We start from the raw sequence: 19,642 nt of genomic DNA on the forward strand, positions 1-19,642 counted from the left end.
TCCTCCTTGTTTTCAGTATCAGCCAGTGCCTTCCGTATGGCAGAACGATGTAGGGCTAATCTCTCTTTAAGCATCCTCATTGTCTTTCCCACGTAATAAAGGCCACATGGGCATTGTATAAAATATACAACGTATTTGGATTCACAATTCATTGTATCCTTGATCTTCTGGCGGATGCCAGTGTGAGGGTGTGGATAGGAATTCCCCAATATCAAGTACTGGCAGTTGATGCAACCGTGACATTTATACACGCCTGCTGGTCTGGATAGCCACGTTGGTTTTGCAGCATACTTGGCGATAGGATCTGCTTTTGTAAGGTAGTCGCCCAGGTTTCGGCCCCTTTGATAGCAGAATCTGGGTGGTTTGATAAAGTTGTTGCCAATCACTTTGTCATTGTTCAAGATGTGGCTATGCTTACGTATGCACCTCTTGATGAAGCCAGATGCCGTACTGAAGGTGCTTCTAATGTTGAACCGGTTATCGTCAGTCTTTTGGTCTTTGGGTGTCAGCAACCTGCTTCTGTCCACAGTTTTGGCCTGTTCCAAGGCAAGAGAGACATCATTATATGCATATCCCCGCATCAGGAACTTTTCTTTCATCTAAGAGAGGCTTGCCATATTCGCAATTTCTGCGTGCAATACGGATCACAAGTGACCAATCACAGCTGGACGAGGCGCTAATAGAGATGAAAGAAAAGTTCCTGATGCGGGGATATGCATACAATGGCAGTGATTGGCAACAACTTTATCAAACCACCCAGATTCTGCTATCAAAGGGGCCGAAATCTGGGCGACTACCTTACAAAAGCAGATCCTATCGCCAAGTATGCTGCAAAACCAACGTGGCTATCCAGACCAGCAGGCGTGTATAAATGTCACGGTTGCATCAACTGCCAGTACTTGATATTGGGGAATTCCTATCCACACCCTCACACTGGCATCCGCCAGAAGATCAAGGATACAATGAATTGTGAATCCAAATACGTTGTATATTTTATACAATGCCCATGTGGCCTTTATTACGTGGGAAAGACAATGAGGATGCTTAAAGAGAGATTAGCCCTACATCGTTCTGCCATACGGAAGGCACTGGCTGATACTGAAAACAAGGAGGATTTGTCACATCAACCAGTAGCAAGACATTACAAAGAGAAGAGGCATGGGCTCGCCACCTTGCGTTGTATGCCAATTGCCCAGGCACGGACTTCGGGGAGAGGAGGGAATCGCAACAGGACACTACTACAGCTTGAAGCCAGACTCATCTACAGTTTGGGCACATTGAGCCCACGGGGTCTAAATGAGGACTTCAGATTAAGCTGTTTCCTGTAATCTCCGCACCTGGCCCATTGAGCTGCCTGCTGATACTAGGATTCATCTTTAACAGCAAAACCAGCGCATACTGCCTTGGGGTGTCAGCCAGTTAGCCACTTTTCCTCCATCATGTCAGGCACCTTAGGTCCCTTGCAGTCAAGATCCACCTGTGGCAATGTTTGCTGAAAGCGAGACACACACAATTTATCACTAGTTTCTCCATGTGACAGTGTCTGCATTATGTGTTTATGTTGGTATTTAAGGTGTCGCTCCCTGAAAGGATACATAGTCATCAATGCATTATCATTTCTTACACTACGCATTATGCGTTCTATGGCTGAGTGCTTTCAGCATTTATATACTGTCTTTTTTGTTTGTGCAAATTATTATGCTTTGATGCACTATTTCACTTTTTATGCATGCTGGTGCATTACAGTGTGTCAGATACCTCAGGTCCCTTTTAGTCAAGAGCCACCTGTAGCAATGTTTGCTGAGAGTGTGACACAGCATGTATTCTAATTATTACCAGTTTCTCTATTTGACATTGTCTGCATTATGTATTTTTGTTGGTTTTTAAGGTGTCGCTTCCTGACATGATGCATAGAGTGATCATTGCATTATCATTTCTTACACTATGCATTAGGCGTTATATGGCTGAGTGCTTTCAGCATTTATATATTGTCCTAGATTCTAGTCAGCCACGTCATCCACACGTGTGTATATATGTTTTAATCCCTCACATTTTTTTGCACATTTACGGTGAGCACATCAGGTGTTTCACATGTTTCGCTTAACTTGCAGTTACAATGTGTATTTTGCACGTCCCTGAAATAGTTAATCTATCCAGGTATCAGCTCCAGATCAGTTTAGCCCATGCGCACCCTCTCCGGTTATCCAAGATATCGCTGGGTCTGGCAGACTTATGTAGTCTCTCAGCAGTAACATTATGCAATTCCTGAGCCTTTTTGCGCATGCCTAAACACATATCAGGTAAACAAATATAGAGTTAATATATTCAAAATGGACGCTCTTTACCTGCTGATACTGTGGATGCATGTCACATAGGCAGGTGAGGCTAATTAACTGTGATTGGTTTTGTTGAATTGCACTGGGGTTTGGGGTATATATATGTATTGTGCACTGCATTCAATTGCACCACCTTGAGAAAGGTCCCACAGGGGGACCGAAACGTCGGTTTTTGTGTCTTCTATCAAATATAGAACATTTTTGATTTACTTACCTGCGTGCTGTCCCTTGATGTCGTGTTGCAACCGGTATCGTATGGTCTATATATATATATATATATATATATACTGCATTACAATTCATGAATTTATGCCATCTGGTAGACACGCGAAGCATTGCAGCCTACTAAATCCTAATCATTATCATTTAACAGATCAGCCGCCCGTCAGCCAGGCATGAACCCAGGCTGGGAAGGCAAACGCAACGGGGCTTGTCAGAGGTGAGGAGCGGCGCATTCCAGGTATCTGCCAGGTACATACCGGGTATTTGCTCGAATAAAGTGTGTCGGTGCAGTACCATATTTGTCGGGTTTTTTTTTGGAGGGTAGGGTGGTACAATAGATAAGTCAATCTTCAGTTCCATGAGGCTCAATCGGGCTCCTTTCATTCAGCTACCAATCAGGCATGAGACAAACAATGGTTAAAGGAGCAGCGAGTAATAGTAACACCCTCCATATTTTTGGTTGTTTGCTCCTTAGTCCTCTTTGCCGCTACAATAGGCGAGGTCTTACCAATCAGGTGGCGTAAAGAAACATACAACGGCGCACCTTGCTGGCTCCCCCTGCCACTTATATTGCTTGCACACTAGTAAGTGATGTGACGTAAGAACTCCCAGTCCCCTTTACGCTGTACTAGTTGGCATTATAGCACCAATAATCCAGTATTCTGAGTCCGGGCTTGTTGATGTTTTCCTCCCTCTGGCACCCAATATTTGCAACTTAAAGCCTTTGTTTACCAAAATACGGATCATCTTCATCTACGTGTTGGTTTACTGTTAACATGTTTTCTGCCCTACAACTTAATCAGCCTATTTCGTATACTGTATAACCGCAGGCAAGTACAACTCATCCACTCTCTCTCTCCCCTCTCTCTCTTCCTCCCTCTCTCTCTCTCCCACCCTCTCTCTCTCTCTGTCTCCCCTCTCTCTCCCTGTAGATACTGTCTTCCTTCTGTATTGCTGCATTACGTTAAAGAGCATACTACCGTTACTGTACGTTTCTCCTTTATACATCTTAGTAAGACCACACCTGGAATACACAGTACAGTTTTGCACCCCCCCCCCCCACCCGGAAAAAAAAAACTCATTAACCAAATGATTAATAAAGGGAGATGACACTGTGAAGTGTACTACCCATGGAGACTGTGATGGCAGATTCACGAGATATTTTTTTTAGAAAGAAAAGGAATAAAGTGATATGCCAAATAAGTTAAAACCTGGGAAGGCTTCTGAGCGATAGATGGTAAATGTTTCACTGGTGAGTTTATTTCTTTGCCTTCCTCTGGATCAATATAACTATACATACAGTGAGTAAATATATGAGATTTATTATAGATGAACTATAAACCAGTGTTTCAGCAATATAAACAAGCAATGTCTTGCACGTTATTGAAACCATTTTTGACCTCTATCAAATGAAAGTGATTAATCACCTTAGCTTGCAATTGATTCCTTTTCACGTGGTATTGTACATTACAGGTTTTATTATATTTCTATATATGAACGCAATTGCTTGTATAGTGATGAACAGCTGGTCCATGAAAGTGTTGTACTGTATGTTAAGCTATGACAAAAACGAAAATAAAGTTATGTACTAAACAAAACTGGCAATTAATCTGCTTTACTAGGATGAAAATTAATTTTTGGGTTGTGAAGGAGGAAATCGAATCAAAGGAAGATTGTGACAACACCTGCTTGTGTTATGCAAGTCTTAAGAATATGAATATTCTAGCTCTCAAACACCTGTACTTTGTGAATGCCTTTTGCATACCATTCAGCAAGTGGCATGCATGAGAGCCACGTTTTAATACACATGGGGAGGATAAAGAGGTCTCAAGCCTCTGCCGGCACCCAGCCTGTCTGAAATGTTATCAGGAAACATTAGCTCATACAGCAGAGAGAGAGCGAAGGGCGTATCATTAAACTGCCACAAGTTTTCAAAGGTAAAAATACAATTTTACTTAAAAAGCATTCTCACCTTACATAGTAGATGAGGTTGAAAAAATTCAACCTATGCTAATTTTAGACGGCAGATACTTATCCTATATTTTTATTTGCAGTATTTTGATCCAGTCTCCACGGGTAATGCATTCCGTATTTTATCTGTCCTTATTGTAAAGAACCCTTTCCTTTGTTGCTGGTGAAATCTCATTTAACCCCACCTTATCAGATGTTCCTGGGTTGTTTGTACTGCCCTTGGGATGAATAGTTTTTTGAAGACTCCTTCCTCAATAAAAAATGATCAACTGGTCATAACGATATTTAGAATAAAAAGCATATTATTTTTTCTCTAGTAAAGTTTTTTCAGCTTACCTTAGCGTAAATAAGTATTTTCTATACTTTTTTATTTACAAATAGGTTTTTTCTCACAATGTTAAGTATGAACATTCAAGCTTGACCCTACCTGTCTCTCTAACTATAGGCCTGTCTCCCTTCTTTCTTTTGCCTCTAAACTCCTTGAACGCCTTGTATTCTCTCGCTTGCTCCATTTTCTCACCACCTATTCTCTCCTAGATCCTCTATAATCTGACTTCCACACTGCTCACTCCACTGAAACAGCCCTCACTAAAATAACTAATGATCTCCATGCGGCCAAAGACAAAGCTCACTACACTCTGCTCATACTACTGGATTTCTCTGCGGCCGTTGATACTATGGACCACACTCTTCTCCTTCACATTCTCCATACTCTTGGTATCCATAACAAAGCTCTATCCTGGATCTCCTCTTACCTTTCCCATCGTACTTTCAGTGTCTTGTTTGATAACACCCCCTCCTCCATCGATCTCTCTGTGGGGGTACCCCAGGGGTCTGTTCTGTGACCTCTTTTCTGTTCCCTTTACACACGCTATCTAGGTGACCTTGTCACATATTTTGGGTTCAAATATCATCTCTATGCTGATGACACAAATTTACCTTTCAACCCAAGATCTTTAAACAGCAGACATATTGGGAATCTGCTACCAGCACCAAATTTGGAGGTAAGAATCTCCGAAAGTAAGGAGTCCCCGGTGTTAAAAATTAACGGGTTTCAGCTCCGGAGACCCCTTGCTTCAATCCTATATAAAAAAAATGCAAAAAAATTTGCAGTCTTGGATTGCTCTTTAACACGCTAAAGAAGGAGCTCCTCATACTTCCTCCCAAGCCTGTCCCTTCGGCTACTTTACTGTTGGCAGTTCTATCATAAACCCACCCAATATCACAAGCACGCTGCCTAGCACATTTTTCTCTCATATTCACAATGTAGCTAAAACGTGTTTTTTTTCCCTCCGTAACATTGCAAAGATACACCCTTTCCTCTGTCGTTCTACTGCTAAAACTTTAATGCAGGCCCTCATTCTCTCCTGTCTCGACTATTGTAACCTTCTACTGTCAAGCCTTCCTGCCTCTCACCTGTCTCCCCTACAATCTATCATTAACGCTGCTGATAAAAGGACTCAGCGTCTCTCCTGTTGAAATCCCTCTCCTGGCTTCCTATTAAATCCTGTATCACTTACAAAATTATCCTCCTCATTTTTAAGGCTTTACACTCTTCTGCTCATCTTTACACCTCAGCCCTAATTTTTCGCTATGCTGTACAGTGTATACACCGTACAACCTTCTGTGTTCTGCTCAAGGATGTCTTCTCTCTACCCCTTTTGTATCTAAAGCCCTTTCCCACCTAAAACCTTTCTCACTCACTGCCCCACACCTCCAGAACGCCCTTTCCCTCAATATCCAACTGGCACCCTCTCTCTCCGCCTTTAGAACCTTACTTAAAACACACTTCTTTAATGAAGAATACGGGTAGCTCCGCTTGCTATTACTATACATCCTTCTATGCAATGACCCCTTGCAGACGCACTTACAGAACACTTTCCTACTGTCTCTGTAAGTTCTCCCCATTTACCACTTAAATTGTAAGCTCTTTAGGGCAGGGACTTCTTTTCCTATTGTTTTAGGCTTCTACAAGTAGATGCCATAAAGACACAATGAAGCAGGACAGGCTAACCACCATTCAGCAGTTATCATAACAGACACAGTACGTGTACCTTTAGGAAGCTATGGAGCGTAATCGGACTACATTTTAGGCAAAGAAGGGAGGGTAGCCATGTTGGTCCTTTCTTCCATGTCGTAACAAAGGAAGGAGAGGGGGTAGATGCTATGATACCTTTTATTGGACCAACAAGTAATTGATATGTTACAAGCTTTCGAACCTCTCAGGGTCCTTCATCGCACTCCCCAATGAAGGACCCGAAGAGGGGACCCGAAGAGGTTGGACAGCTTGTAACATGACCACTACTTGTTGGTCCAGTAAAAGGTATCATAGCATCTACCCCCTCTCCCTCCTTCCTTACTGATTACATTTTGATAGTCACGCATCTCAGAAACTAAAAAATGAACCAAATACAGCTCAACCCCCTTATAACGCGGTGCTTGGGGTCCAAAGAATCACATCGAGCTATAAGTGTATCGTGTTAGAAATAATGTACAATTGTATGCCTTGTACAATAAAGTATTTAAGATACCAATAATTGTGTTGTAAAGTATTCATAAATACGAAAAGTGGGAGCCACGCATGCAACGCGTTATAAGCGGATTCGCGTTGTAACGGATCGCGTTATAACGGGGTTAAGCTGTATTCAGTAATGTCTGTTGGAGCGCTCTTTCATATTATAGCGGGAAATTTAAAGACTACAGTAAACATGTTAATAGTTGAGCCCTGCTGAGCCACTATCTTGATGCTGTGGCAGGCTTTTCTTTAGCCAAAACTAGTTCAGGCAAAACAGTCCCTTATAAAATCTGGCGGTTTGCTGCGGCAAAGTATTAAGCTGAGATTATAGTGGCGGCGCGCGTGTGCACGACGCAAAAACAAATTAATGTTGTCCAATGAGCGTGAGTAACGCGTCCAAGCGCGCAATTTTTTCAAAGACATTTGAAATCGTTCTTGCCGCACGATGGCTGCGTCACGTGAGCGGTTCAGCCACTGAGGACGAACCGCTCACGTGATGTCATGACCACGCCTTCCTGGTGCCTCCCGATGCCTCCAGTGCAAGTTTCACGCATGCGCGAGTGACGTCACGCGGTCGCACTGACGCCACAACTAGAAACAAGGCCTTAACAGTGTGCATTGAAAGGATGAAGAAAACATATCAAATCCACTGTTTCTACATCAGTATTGCTCTGAAAAAGCAAATCAACCCCAAACATTTTAAATGCCCTGAGGCACATATTTACTATGATATGCCACAGATGTAGTCAACTTTTTTTTACCTACAGTTAATGTAGAATATTGAGTTATAATGCAGAAAATTACAGAGTTTCCATAGGGTTTAATGGCAGGGATAACGCAGAATGTTACAGAGTATCCCATCATAAGATGCCAGTGGAAGCAGTAACCCTGGCATAAGCCTGAATCTTTAAATTGCACAATGATATGCTCAGTATCTACTTGTAACGTTACATACATAAGCTGACTAAATCACGTTAATCTTTGTTTATGTGGCTCAGCGAATTTTGAGAGATTCCAACATCCCACTTAGATCTGCGGGAAATACAGTTAATACAGTCCCCTTTACTTTCCAGGCGGGTTTGGGGTTTGTTATTGACTTTTGCTTCAGTGTAAAATACAAGTGTTACATTAGCAATGCGAGGAAACATTTCTAATAATATGTTGCTGTTCTGCTCCCATCCTCGCCGCGAATGTCAGCAAAACTCAATGACAGAGCCGCTGATAAAATAACATGAGGGGGTGTGATTGATGCGAAATGCAGTTTCTAGCATTTAAGGAACGCGTAGTCAGCAGTGAAAAGTTAGAGAGCTGTCAGGCAATCATTTTCAATGAAGAGATTCTTGCAGCGATAGACAGAGCCTTCCCCGATAGATACCGTTTACTTGTCTGACTGCCTTCCTCACTCAGGCTGAACGTGCCATGCAAGGTCTGCCCCTGTCAATCACCATTTTTATTATTACCTTGTAATCATGATGAATGCAAAAATAATCTTAAACCTGCTGGCAGAAAATGGGTTATAGGTGTCCTTTCACTAAGCCAGATGAAAACCTATTTTCTTTCATGTTTGTCTTCTTTAACACCTTAATAGCTGATGTACACGGCGTTGCCCGGGATGTAAAATCCGTAATAGGTAGTATTAGTTATAAATAGGGGAACAATAGGTTGACTATTTTTCTGTTTATGAGAGATACAGATAAGAAACATCTTTCTTAAAACACCCGCACTGTCATTTCCTAAAACTGCTTTGCAACTAAGTCCCAAACCCCTAGACTTAGACAGTTTTGGAGAACACGGTTGGCCGAGCCATCGGTTGACTTGTGCCTCCTCTATCCCAGAAGACACAAGCAACCACTTGCTTACAGATGTAGCAGGCGTACTTCTGTGGGTGCTTTGCCATGGGACGCACAGAACGCACCAATGGGAGCTGTGCGAAAAAAAGAATGGGACGAACACATTATTGCGCTCGCTGGTGGTACAATAACGCCTACTACATCTCTAGCTTGTTGTTATGCAGTAGTGGGGTAAACAGGCGGTTTGAGGGTGAGGAAAGGAGGGAGGAAGGGAAAGAAGGTGTGGAGAAGGGAGGTTGGATAGGGAGAACATACATGTAGGAAGACTCACTGTCCCCAGCGTCACACAAAAGTCAGCGGCACTGGGGATAGTGTCTGCTACGATCGCACTATGGCGGTCCATGCTTCTGGATGGGACCCCCCCACAGTGCTAATCTTTCAGGTCCATGACCGCAAGTGGCTGGGGCACCGAAGATGTTAAGTCTTGCTACATTTGTAGGTTAATGCAGATTGAAGGGGCTAATATGGGAGGTGGGTGAAAGATAAAAGGGGTTCGTGGAGCATATGGCACGTGTGAAAGAAAGGAATGAGCTCCTGGGGTGGAGGAGTGGTATGGTGGAGAGGACAGGTTAATGTAGGACATGGTATGTGGAAGAGCACTGGGAAGAAGACACAGTAATTCAGATGTTGAAAGGCTTGGGTGACGAAATGGACAAAACCAACATCATGTCTGGGAGAGATGGGAAAAAAAGGGGCAGGAGGTGTACCCTGATCACACCACACCCCACCCCACAACTCCTTCTCCTTATGCTTCCTACCTACAGTGCTGTGACAAGGTGTAAGCTGGGAGGAGATAGGGAAGCTGCACGAGCAGCAGCAGCTGAGGAGAGTAGAGCTCCATCATGTAGGGCAAACAAATCTAATCTCCAACCAGATTTGGGGCCAAGGGCCAGACTGTCAGACAGTGTTAGTTGGCAGATCTGAATCTGCATTGTACAGTGATAATTGTTATTTTGCTCAGAGCAGATTGGCTAATCTCCCTGCCGGGGGAAATAAAATGGCTGCCGAATCTTGGGCCAACAGGAAGCCCTGGTATATCATTGGTTGCAGCTTCCTATTGAACATTAAATTACATCCTCTTTCAGAAAAACAGGAAATAATTATAGTACCTTCACCAGTAAACCTCTCGGGAACCATAGGGTCCCAACGTCCGGTTACCATACTGGGAAAAATGCATAGGTAGTTAGGGGGGATTGCAGCTTTAAATATTTTACAGATAATGTTACATACAGTAGCTAGGTACTACTAATATTTAGCAAACCCAATATGTTTGTAGTAGCAGATTTGGTCTTACTTGTGTATGATCCTTTTTCTCCATACCCGCGGCCTCTTTCTATTTTTGTTGAACTCTCTCTATGTCCTTTCAACAACCCCTATATAACTGGTACATATATCTCAGATTCAACCTCATCAGTGTCTCTATGTATTTCATTATTTTTATATGTTACTATCACACGTTTCTGCCTTTTATGTGCAATGTAGTTAATGGAAAAGGGACACCTTCAACTAGACCTAAAATGACCCATACCTTCGTAGCTAGCAGCCTTGTTAAGTAGATCTCGGACACCATTTTGCTTCCTCGGTCTCCTTCTTTCTGGTCTCCGTGCTCATGGTTCTTCACTAGATGCCAAACCTTAACTCCGCTCTCTAGATCTGGCGTTATCATTGGTGTCCGGGAACGGAGACTGTCTGGACTTCCAGTGTACCGGATCATATTCTCTGAAACAGACAATAACAACACCAGTCACCTACAGTACTGTACTGCTTAAGCCAATAGTGGCCAATCCAAGTTAATCAAAGGACCATATACCCAGTACCAGTTATAAAACTGAGACTATCGCAACTCAAACACACTGTATACATGCAAAAGAAACAACATTGAAAGTTATATTATTAGGAACTAAATATTTATTCTCTATGCCTACCTCTAGGTCTTTAATATGCTATAACAGCACGGAACCTTGAGGTGCTAATGTCTTGGGAGATGTTTTTCTCGTTGGCACTAGTTTTAACCACACATTATATAAGTTGTGGTGAGAAAAAAAGGGACACAAACCCTCCACCGTACCTAAACATACAGTATCACTTGTAAGCACATTCACATTTCTCACATAGGTCTTCCACTACAGCCAGGGGTTCTGGGTAATGACATGCAAATGAGCACTCGTAGTGTGTCACCTTTGGCTTCTTGTCCATTTAAACCTGTTTTTATGAAGGCTGATCCTGATTATGAGAGGGCTATCAAAGCACACCTCCCTGTACAGTACTCATTGTCATTCTTTGGCCTGCAATTAACCAGCTGCCGGCGCAGAGGGAAGCAGAGCAAGTCACGTCTCCAAAATAGCAAGAAAACCTTTCGTAAAACACAATGGAAAGAGGCCGGCAAAATGTAAGTAACTTCTTGGAGTTTGTACCCTAAAAGGTTGCACAAGGTCACAGAGTTAGCAATGGTGTTCAAGTGGATTGTCTCCCGTTCTGCTGATCAATACCATAAACGGGGAGGAACAATCAATGTCCATGGTGTTTTATGGATACAATATACAATCCTCATTTATACATTTGTTTATAATATCTACAAGCTCGGGGCTATTTGTTCTAGTTATGTTCCTAGGAAATAAACAATGACAGAATTAAATGAATAAATGAACAGCGAGTAAAGGCAATATGTATTGAATTCAATTATGCAGTAGATCAATTGGATTTAACTGTTCTATATTGCCTCCTTCTTAATCAATCCTCAGCGCACAGCACCGCACAGTATTAGTTCTGGTAAATTGGAGCGGTTGCTTTTACATTGTAATTATGGTCAGTCGATGAAGCAACGCGCATGAGAGAGAAAGTTCTACCGGAAAGGACTGCAGGGGGCGAGAAAAGAGACGCCCTCGGAGGAAAATGAGGAAAGAATAGAACGTGCACACTACAACACAGGATATGTTACAGGGAGAAACATGCAGAGAGCCTTGTTCAATATGCTGTGAAATCGGCTGCCTGTGCTAAAGAAGATTGGAATCCCACTCTTTGGAATGGGGCTGAGTGTTTCCCTAGCGCTGGGAGGTGGTTTCAAAGCCTATTGAATAGAGGCCGGAGAGAGAGAGAGAGAGAGAGAAAAAAACAAAAAGATGCAAAGAATGAAACGAGTGAAAAAGGTAACTGCCCCCACTTCAGATCTCTGGGGTACTACACTGGTATACCTCCCCTCCTCTGAATATATTCCAGTGACCCCAACACTCAGCAATCTTTCAACCAATGTCTTATCCATTCTACCACCTTGAGCCCAATCCCAAGCAATGTAACTTGTCTACCAGTCTTCTATGTGGGACAGTGTCAAAAGTATAAAACTAGATACATTACATCTGGTGCTCCCCCCAGACCTATTACTTTAGTAACCCAGTAAAAAAAAAGAGGTTTGTTTGACATGATCGCCCCACATGAACCAAGCTGCCTGGGATCGTGCACGTTGCTGATGTCGGCCTCTTCTGGCCCATAGTTACTGTACATACGCCTACTCTGCGTCTGTTTGTGTGATGTGGGACTACGCTTCCTCTTCCACAGCCCCCTGGAAGTACACCTGGCTGTGAATGGTGACTGGTTACATTGCTCTGTTAATGGTGTTGACAGCATTAGCCTAAGCTCTTTACATTTCCTCAGATGTATCCCATGTGGCTCCACTGACTTCTCCATGACTAGTTTTGATAGTTGTATTAGGACTTTCTCCTCAGTAAACAGACTTGTGTCCCACCTCCTTTCCCTTTATATTCCTGCTCCCCCTTCACCTTCAGATGTTTTTGTTCATTGTATTTTTGTCTTTATGGTGCTGTTCATTTGTATCAGTTTTGCAGTCATGAATACTTCACTAAATAGCCCCTTGTAGCTTCCAATATAAATACTTAATTCGGGTAGTATTTTTGCCCCAGTGTTGCAATCAGACTCGATAATAACACACAGTTCATTACGTGAGCAGCACTTAAAGCATAGTGTACAGAACCCCCATTCCCTTGAATTATAGTGAACATATTGTTGACTGTGTGTTAACAGTTTCTCATTATGTTAAAGAGGAGCCTTAGACTTGATTCATAACTCTGCTGTGTAGCGGCATAACCTGAAGTTCACTGATTGAAATACATAGCAACAGCCTTCACCTTTATCCATCTCATCCTCTGAAACTTAACAGGCAACAAGATGAAGCAATACAGAGTATGGTTTAATAATTCCAACCAGAACAACTGGGACATGAGGACATTATGGATGTTCCAGGAAAGTAAGCACAGAAGATAACCCACTGCCAGTGTTCTGTGAAATAGATTCTGCAGGAACAAGGGGAGGGAAAGAAAAGGATGTGAGGAGATACAGTGTAAGGAAGGTCAAAGAAAGAGAGAGAGAGAGCAGAGGAGAACGAGACAGTGGTGAGAAAGAGAGAAAAACTGGAAAAGATGAGAATAAAGGGAAAGAGTGCATGGGGGAGATGGGAGGCAGAGACAAGGAGGAGCAGGGGATAAAAAGCAAGAGAAAGATGGAATGGGTAAGAAAAAGATGGCGGAAGTTGAGAAATGGAACCATGGGGTGAAGGTATGGGAATAAAACATTGTAGAACATACAGTTGTAGCAATCCGTATTGCTCCCTTTGGTGCGCTAATATGGGTTTATTCTGCGTTATCACTGCCATTAAATCGAAGGGAACTCAGTGATACTCTGCGTTATAATAACGCAATATGTTGTGTTATCAGAAGGTAAATTAAAATCATCTCCCTTTGTAATACAACCAGAACATATTCTGACATGATTACCTTTTCGCTTTTCAACAATGGGCTCTCAATAACTTCAGGTAATTGTTACTCGTCACCATACTGACAAGAAAAATCTGATTTCTAAGCTTGAAGATCAAGCTTCCCAAACTAATTACCACTTTATTTCACTACTGTATATGGTAACCACTTGAGTTTGTATTTAAAACAGCCGTTATTAGCACGTATTTATCCAAGCAAAATTTCAAGAAGGAAAACGCCATCAAAAAGCAGCATGTCGTATCATTGTCTGAGGAAATCACCAATTAAAAACCACTACATTCACAAAATGTTGTTTTTGTTTTGTTAATTTACGGTATACTGCTTCCATAATGTGAATTTGTTTAGAAATGCAACAGCAAGAAGAAGTCTGAAAAAAAAATAGACTGGCAATTTTATTTGCAGAGAGAGCAACCAGAAAATACAGTCATTACATTAAAATCACGGCTTTAAGTGGTATAACGAGGTTCAAATACCATTGTCTGTCTTTGTTACTTTGCGTGAGTGACTTCAGTATTAAACATTTGACTGTAAGCTCATGTTCAAGATTAATTCCAAAAAACACACAATCTCAGCAAGCTCAAAACCCCCACCAATTCATATATGTGTGTGTGTGTGTGTGTGTGTATGTGTGTGTGTGTGTGTGTGTGTGTGTGTGTGTGTGTGTGTGTGTGTGTGTGTGTGTGTGTGTGTGTGTGTGTGTGTGTGTGTGTGTGTGTGTGTGTGTGTGTGTGTGTGTGTGTGTTAGCCGAGCTGGTGGTCACATATAACCCACACCTAGAAGCCCTACGCAAGATCGCCAGGGAACTACAACCCATTCTCCAGGAAGATACAAGACTGCAACAGGTCTTCCCTGAAACACCCTTATTATCACACAGACAACCTCATAATCTCAAGAAAATGATGGTGAGGAGTAAAGTACTCAACAGTACAACTGAATGCGGGACAAGACCATGCCGGGACGCAAGATGCAAAACCTACGCAATGCTCCACACAGCGGGCACAATACAAATACCACACAGGAATCTAGAGTACAAAATCAGAGGAAGATTCACCTGTTCCTCCAGCAATGTCGTGTACCTCATTATGTGCATAAAATGCCCAGAGGGCTGCTACTACATAGGTGAGACGGGACAAGGGCTAAATGAGAGAATGAATCTGCATCGCCACAGCATCACACGCGGAACAAGAGACAGACCTGTCGGCGAACATTTCTCAGACTCTGGCCATAAGATGAACGATCTGAAGGTGGCCATATTCAAAGGTAATCCTAGAACATCGAAAGAGAGACAGTTGCATGAATACAAATTTATGCAACTGTTCGGGACACTTAGCTCTGGCCACAGTTTCATGAGTCACTACTGACGCAAGAGAACTCTCTTCCCATGAGTGCTAAAGGCCATGTCTTTATATACTGCGCTATATGAAAGCACACACAGCGGTCTCTTACACATACATATGTACTGTACAATGCAATTCTATCCCTATATACCAATAGGGACCACATAGTATCTACACACATAAATAGATAAAGGGGAAGGGCAGTGGGAACAGCGCTAGTGCAATGAAAATAAAAAATTAGTGACAATTAGACAACTAATAAATATAAATACACCCCTAAATATTGAGGTGAAGGCAGCCAGGAAATATAGGTGACACAAACCAGAAAACACAGTAAAAACAGATAAACCGGCGCCTAAAGGAAATAAAAATCTGACCAAATATAGTCCAATTCAAAAGGCTGGGATGAGTTCCATGGAAGTGTCCTCAATGTAATCTCAGACAAACAGACATGTAAGACGACAACATAAACGCGAAAGAAAGAAAGAAAAAAAGATCATAGTGCAACTAAATACAAACAACAAATCACTGATATAGTATGCAAAATAAGACAGCAGTTTAATACAATGAATAAAATGTAAATATAAAAAAACAACAAACATGTGCTTGTTGGGCAAGAACCACTAATGAAGTGATGGCATCCAGTGGGGCTAAAATTGAGACCCTACTTACAGCAATGCTGATACAGTATGTATACGCCTGTAGCTCAATCACACTTAACACTCCGGGGCCTGGAGGGAGGATGATACAGCTCAACCGCCTAGAGACTCTGCACCGCTTGGAAGCACAACTCCTGTGGCTCCACGCCGCCAACCGCCACAACTGTCCTCAAACGCGGGTCAGCTCTTGGGTAGGAAGCCGCCCAAGCTCAGTGCCGCCGAAGGACTCACTGGGACAGGGACAGACAGTCCCTCGGCGGCACTGAGCTTGGGCGGTTTCCTACCCAAGAGCTGACCCGCGTTTGAGGACAGTTGTGGCGACTGGCGGCATGGAGCTACAGGAGTTGTGCTTCCCAGCGGTGCAGAGTCTCTAGGCGGTTGAGCTGTATCATCCTCCCTCCAGGCCCCGGAGTGTTAAGTGTGATTGAGCTACAGGCTTATACATATCAGCATTGCTGTAAGTAGGGTCTCAATTTTAGCCCCACTGGATGCCATCACTTCATTAGTGGTTCTTGCCCAACAAGCACATGTTTGTTGTTTTTTTATATTTACATTTTAATCATTGTATTAAACTGCTGTCTTATTTTGCATACTATATCAGTGATTTGTTGTTTGTATTTAGTTGCACTATGATCTTTTTTTCTTTCTTTTTTTCTTGTTTATGTTGTCGTCTTACATGTCTGTTTGTCTGAGATTACATTGAGGACACTTCCATGGAACTCATCCCAGCCTTTTGAATTGGACTATATTTGGTCAGATTTTTATTTCCTTTAGGCGCCGGTTTATCTGTTTTTACACACATTAATAGTAATGCAACACCCTCTTACATTTCTACACCTACCCACACCATTGGTATACACTGCCACACACCTTTTGTAAAGCGCTGTATATACTGTGGGAGCTTTATAAATGTATATTTACACACACACACACACACACACTACTACATCACCAACATTCAGGGACCATTTAACACCTTAAGTCATAAATCGCATACTGCACTGGGGGGAGGGATAGGCTTCAGTCAAATACATTCCAGGATGCAATGTTTTTAAGTAAAAACCTTTCTTGCTTTATCCATTATAACACTATAGAACTTATCCATTGTAACACAGAAGAAGAGATCAGTGTATCTGGAAAGCTCGCAGAAATAAAAGCATTTTGTTAGCCACAGAACGGTATCGTCCACTCGTTTTTGTTATATATATATAAATATATATATAAATATATATATATATATATATATTAGTGTCAAAAGGAGTGCTACTGAGCGTGGCCAAAATGTATACAACAAAAGACAGGAATGCCAAATGCTACATCCAATGTGGCAAAAATACTCACGAGAATATTGAAGTATTTTACTATGTAAGGGTCATTAAGTTAAACCCTTTGCCTAAAGCGTTATAGGTCTGCAGCCACGTCACGGCATGACCAGTATGCAGGTCCTAACACTACCGGTGGAAATTCTCATTTACCTCTGCTGGAGGGAGAATGGCCTCAGTGGGTCTGTCCCCACAGGAACATGAAAAAACCTGCAACTTTAAAACCCGGGGAGGGGTGAGCTTAAACCCAGGGAGGAGGGCCACTAACCTCCAAACAACTGATACCAGTTGAGAATTTAAATGAATAAACACACAATCCCAGAAAGCTCTAACCCCAAGGTTAATTCCCCCTGTAAATTCTCAGACATTCAGAAAAATAAAGCAAATTCTTTATTCAGTCATCATCACAGCCATAGAAGACTCCCTTTTTTCCCATGGCAATAACACACACGCTACTTTAATTACAGCATTTCTTGTGCACATTTTAATTCAATTTTCAAAAGGGTAATAAAATAGGGAATACACAGTGTTTTACTGTGAGCCTGGTCTTCAAAAACTGTACATCCAACGGAGTGTTATTATTATAAAGAATGGGGATTCACGATCGGTAATGCTGTATTTATAACAATACTCGGCTGAATGAAATTAATATTGCTAATTACACTGCTGTAACGTTTAACCATGTTTAATGATGTATTTTATATAGTTATTAACACACAGCAGCATTGCTGAGGATTCTAACACTGTCTTAAAGAGCACCATTAATGCTCTCCGAGCGTCACGATAATTACTGGGTAAGTGTCATGTTCATTTCGACACCGACTTCTCTAAGCGGAAATGAGTGATTACTTCTCATCCTCCAACTTTTCGCCCCAACTTGGCAATAACAGGGAACGTAAGGGTAAAAATATCTTGGAAAAGGTCACCGTGTCTTTCATTAATTGCAGCAACACTTCAAAAATTAATATTAATGAGTCTTCTTGGATCATTCACATCAGTGGGTAGAGCTCAAGGAGATTAAGTGGCTGCAGTATTTTCTCTTATCTGCAGTGGGAAGGATTCTCAGGTATAGACAATTAGTATATTCCTGTTTCCAGGGCGGTGATTAAAACACATCTCCAATTCCACAACGGTAACCTGTGCTGTTTCATACATCTTTCCATGTGGGCTCTCATATGGACAATCCATGCTGAACTACATGACATAAGAAAGGTATATGGTACGATCCCTATCAGATTATCTCGGGGAAATGACACTATGATATTGCTTCTCAACGCGCCACGAGAACCCTTTGTCTGCTACTCACATCTGCAATAACGTCAGGAAAGTCCGCAGTGCATTTATATGACTGACAGTATCAACAAGGCAGCCCTGGTCTCTAAAACAACAGTGTTTACCCCAGGGGGTGCTCAATCCCAGTCCTCAAACCCCTCCCCCAACAGGTCAGGGTTTCCGGATAGCCCAGCTTCTGCACAGGTGGCTCAATCAGTGGCTCAGTCAAAGACTGAGCCTCCAATTGAGCCACCTGTGCTGAAGCAGGGACTGATTAAGCCACCTGTGCTGAAGCAGGGGAATCCTGAAAACCTGACCTTTTGGGGGGGAGGGGAGATTGCAGACTGGAGTTGAGATCCCCTGGTTTAAGCTACAAATGCCCTACACTTCAATGAGAAGGAAGTCCATAAAATGAGAATACTTTTGCAGATAGAAACTTCCCGGATTAAAGCATTAGTACCTTCCGAATAAAAACAGATATTCCGCGTTTACTAGAGAGCCAGGCATTCTCTGTAATACACATGGTGTCATTTACACATATATTGTTCTTTCATATTTCTTTTTACTCTCTTATTTTTCAGCGATATTGTAATCACACACAGAACACAACGCATTATTCCTATGAAAGGAAATCCTCGCACTTTGGCACGTGCAAACCCATTTACAATTACACCTTGCTAATCAGCGACTAACGAGAGTGCGGGTAGCTGAATACTCACTTTTAAAGGGGCAGTCCCTCCTAGGACAAAGTTAAAGTGACGTCTTTTAATATAGCGTTGTGCTCATTTGCATGCTGTTACCCAGAATGCCTGGCTGCAGTGGAAGTACTGTCTGCTAAGCGATAGTAGGAAAAGGCAGGGTTGCAGACCTATCCGAGACATGCAAATGTACCCACAAGTGGTAGTGGTATGTACTGTACACAATCATATTTGAAACTTTAAATATTCTCATGATTTGAAGCGCTTTTACAATCTAATGGGGTTATTTTTGGTGATAAGACTGTTTGTCAGTACTCAAAGCCACAGGTAAATCCCTCAATTTTCTTTGTTCTTTGTTTGCAAAGTACTGTAATTTCTGCAAGAGTCCAACAGAATTGGATTTGGATTCAGCTGATATGCTTGTATGCAATGTTCAAAGAGACAAGCAACACATAGATTTATTTATGACAAGATACAAATAAAGCAAAACAGTTACTTTAAGGTGTGTAAATGTATTGTATTGTATTGTATGTCTTTATTTATATAGCGCCATTAATGTACATAGCGCTTCACAGTAGTAATACATGTGGTAATCGAATAAATAACAGATAATATAAATAACAGGTCATGGGAATAAGTGCTTTAGACATAAACATAACATTAAGGAAGAGGAGT

The 19,642-nt window shown here is 42.0% G+C and overlaps 1 protein-coding gene across 1 annotated transcript in view; it reads right to left on the reverse strand.

The window, feature by feature from the left end:
* The window catches only part of PLXNA4 (plexin A4), a 796,616-nt gene that overhangs the window by 49,476 nt on the left and 727,498 nt on the right, over positions 1–19,642 (reverse strand). The window contains exon 28 of the mRNA XM_075599345.1: positions 10,423–10,613. Coding sequence (XP_075455460.1) covers positions 10,423–10,613 — 191 coding nt within the window. The remainder of the gene's footprint in view (positions 1–10,422; positions 10,614–19,642) is intronic.

The sequence above is a fragment of the Ascaphus truei genome, chromosome 5 (genome assembly GCF_040206685.1).
Source record: "Ascaphus truei isolate aAscTru1 chromosome 5, aAscTru1.hap1, whole genome shotgun sequence".
NCBI lineage: Eukaryota > Metazoa > Chordata > Amphibia > Anura > Ascaphidae > Ascaphus > Ascaphus truei.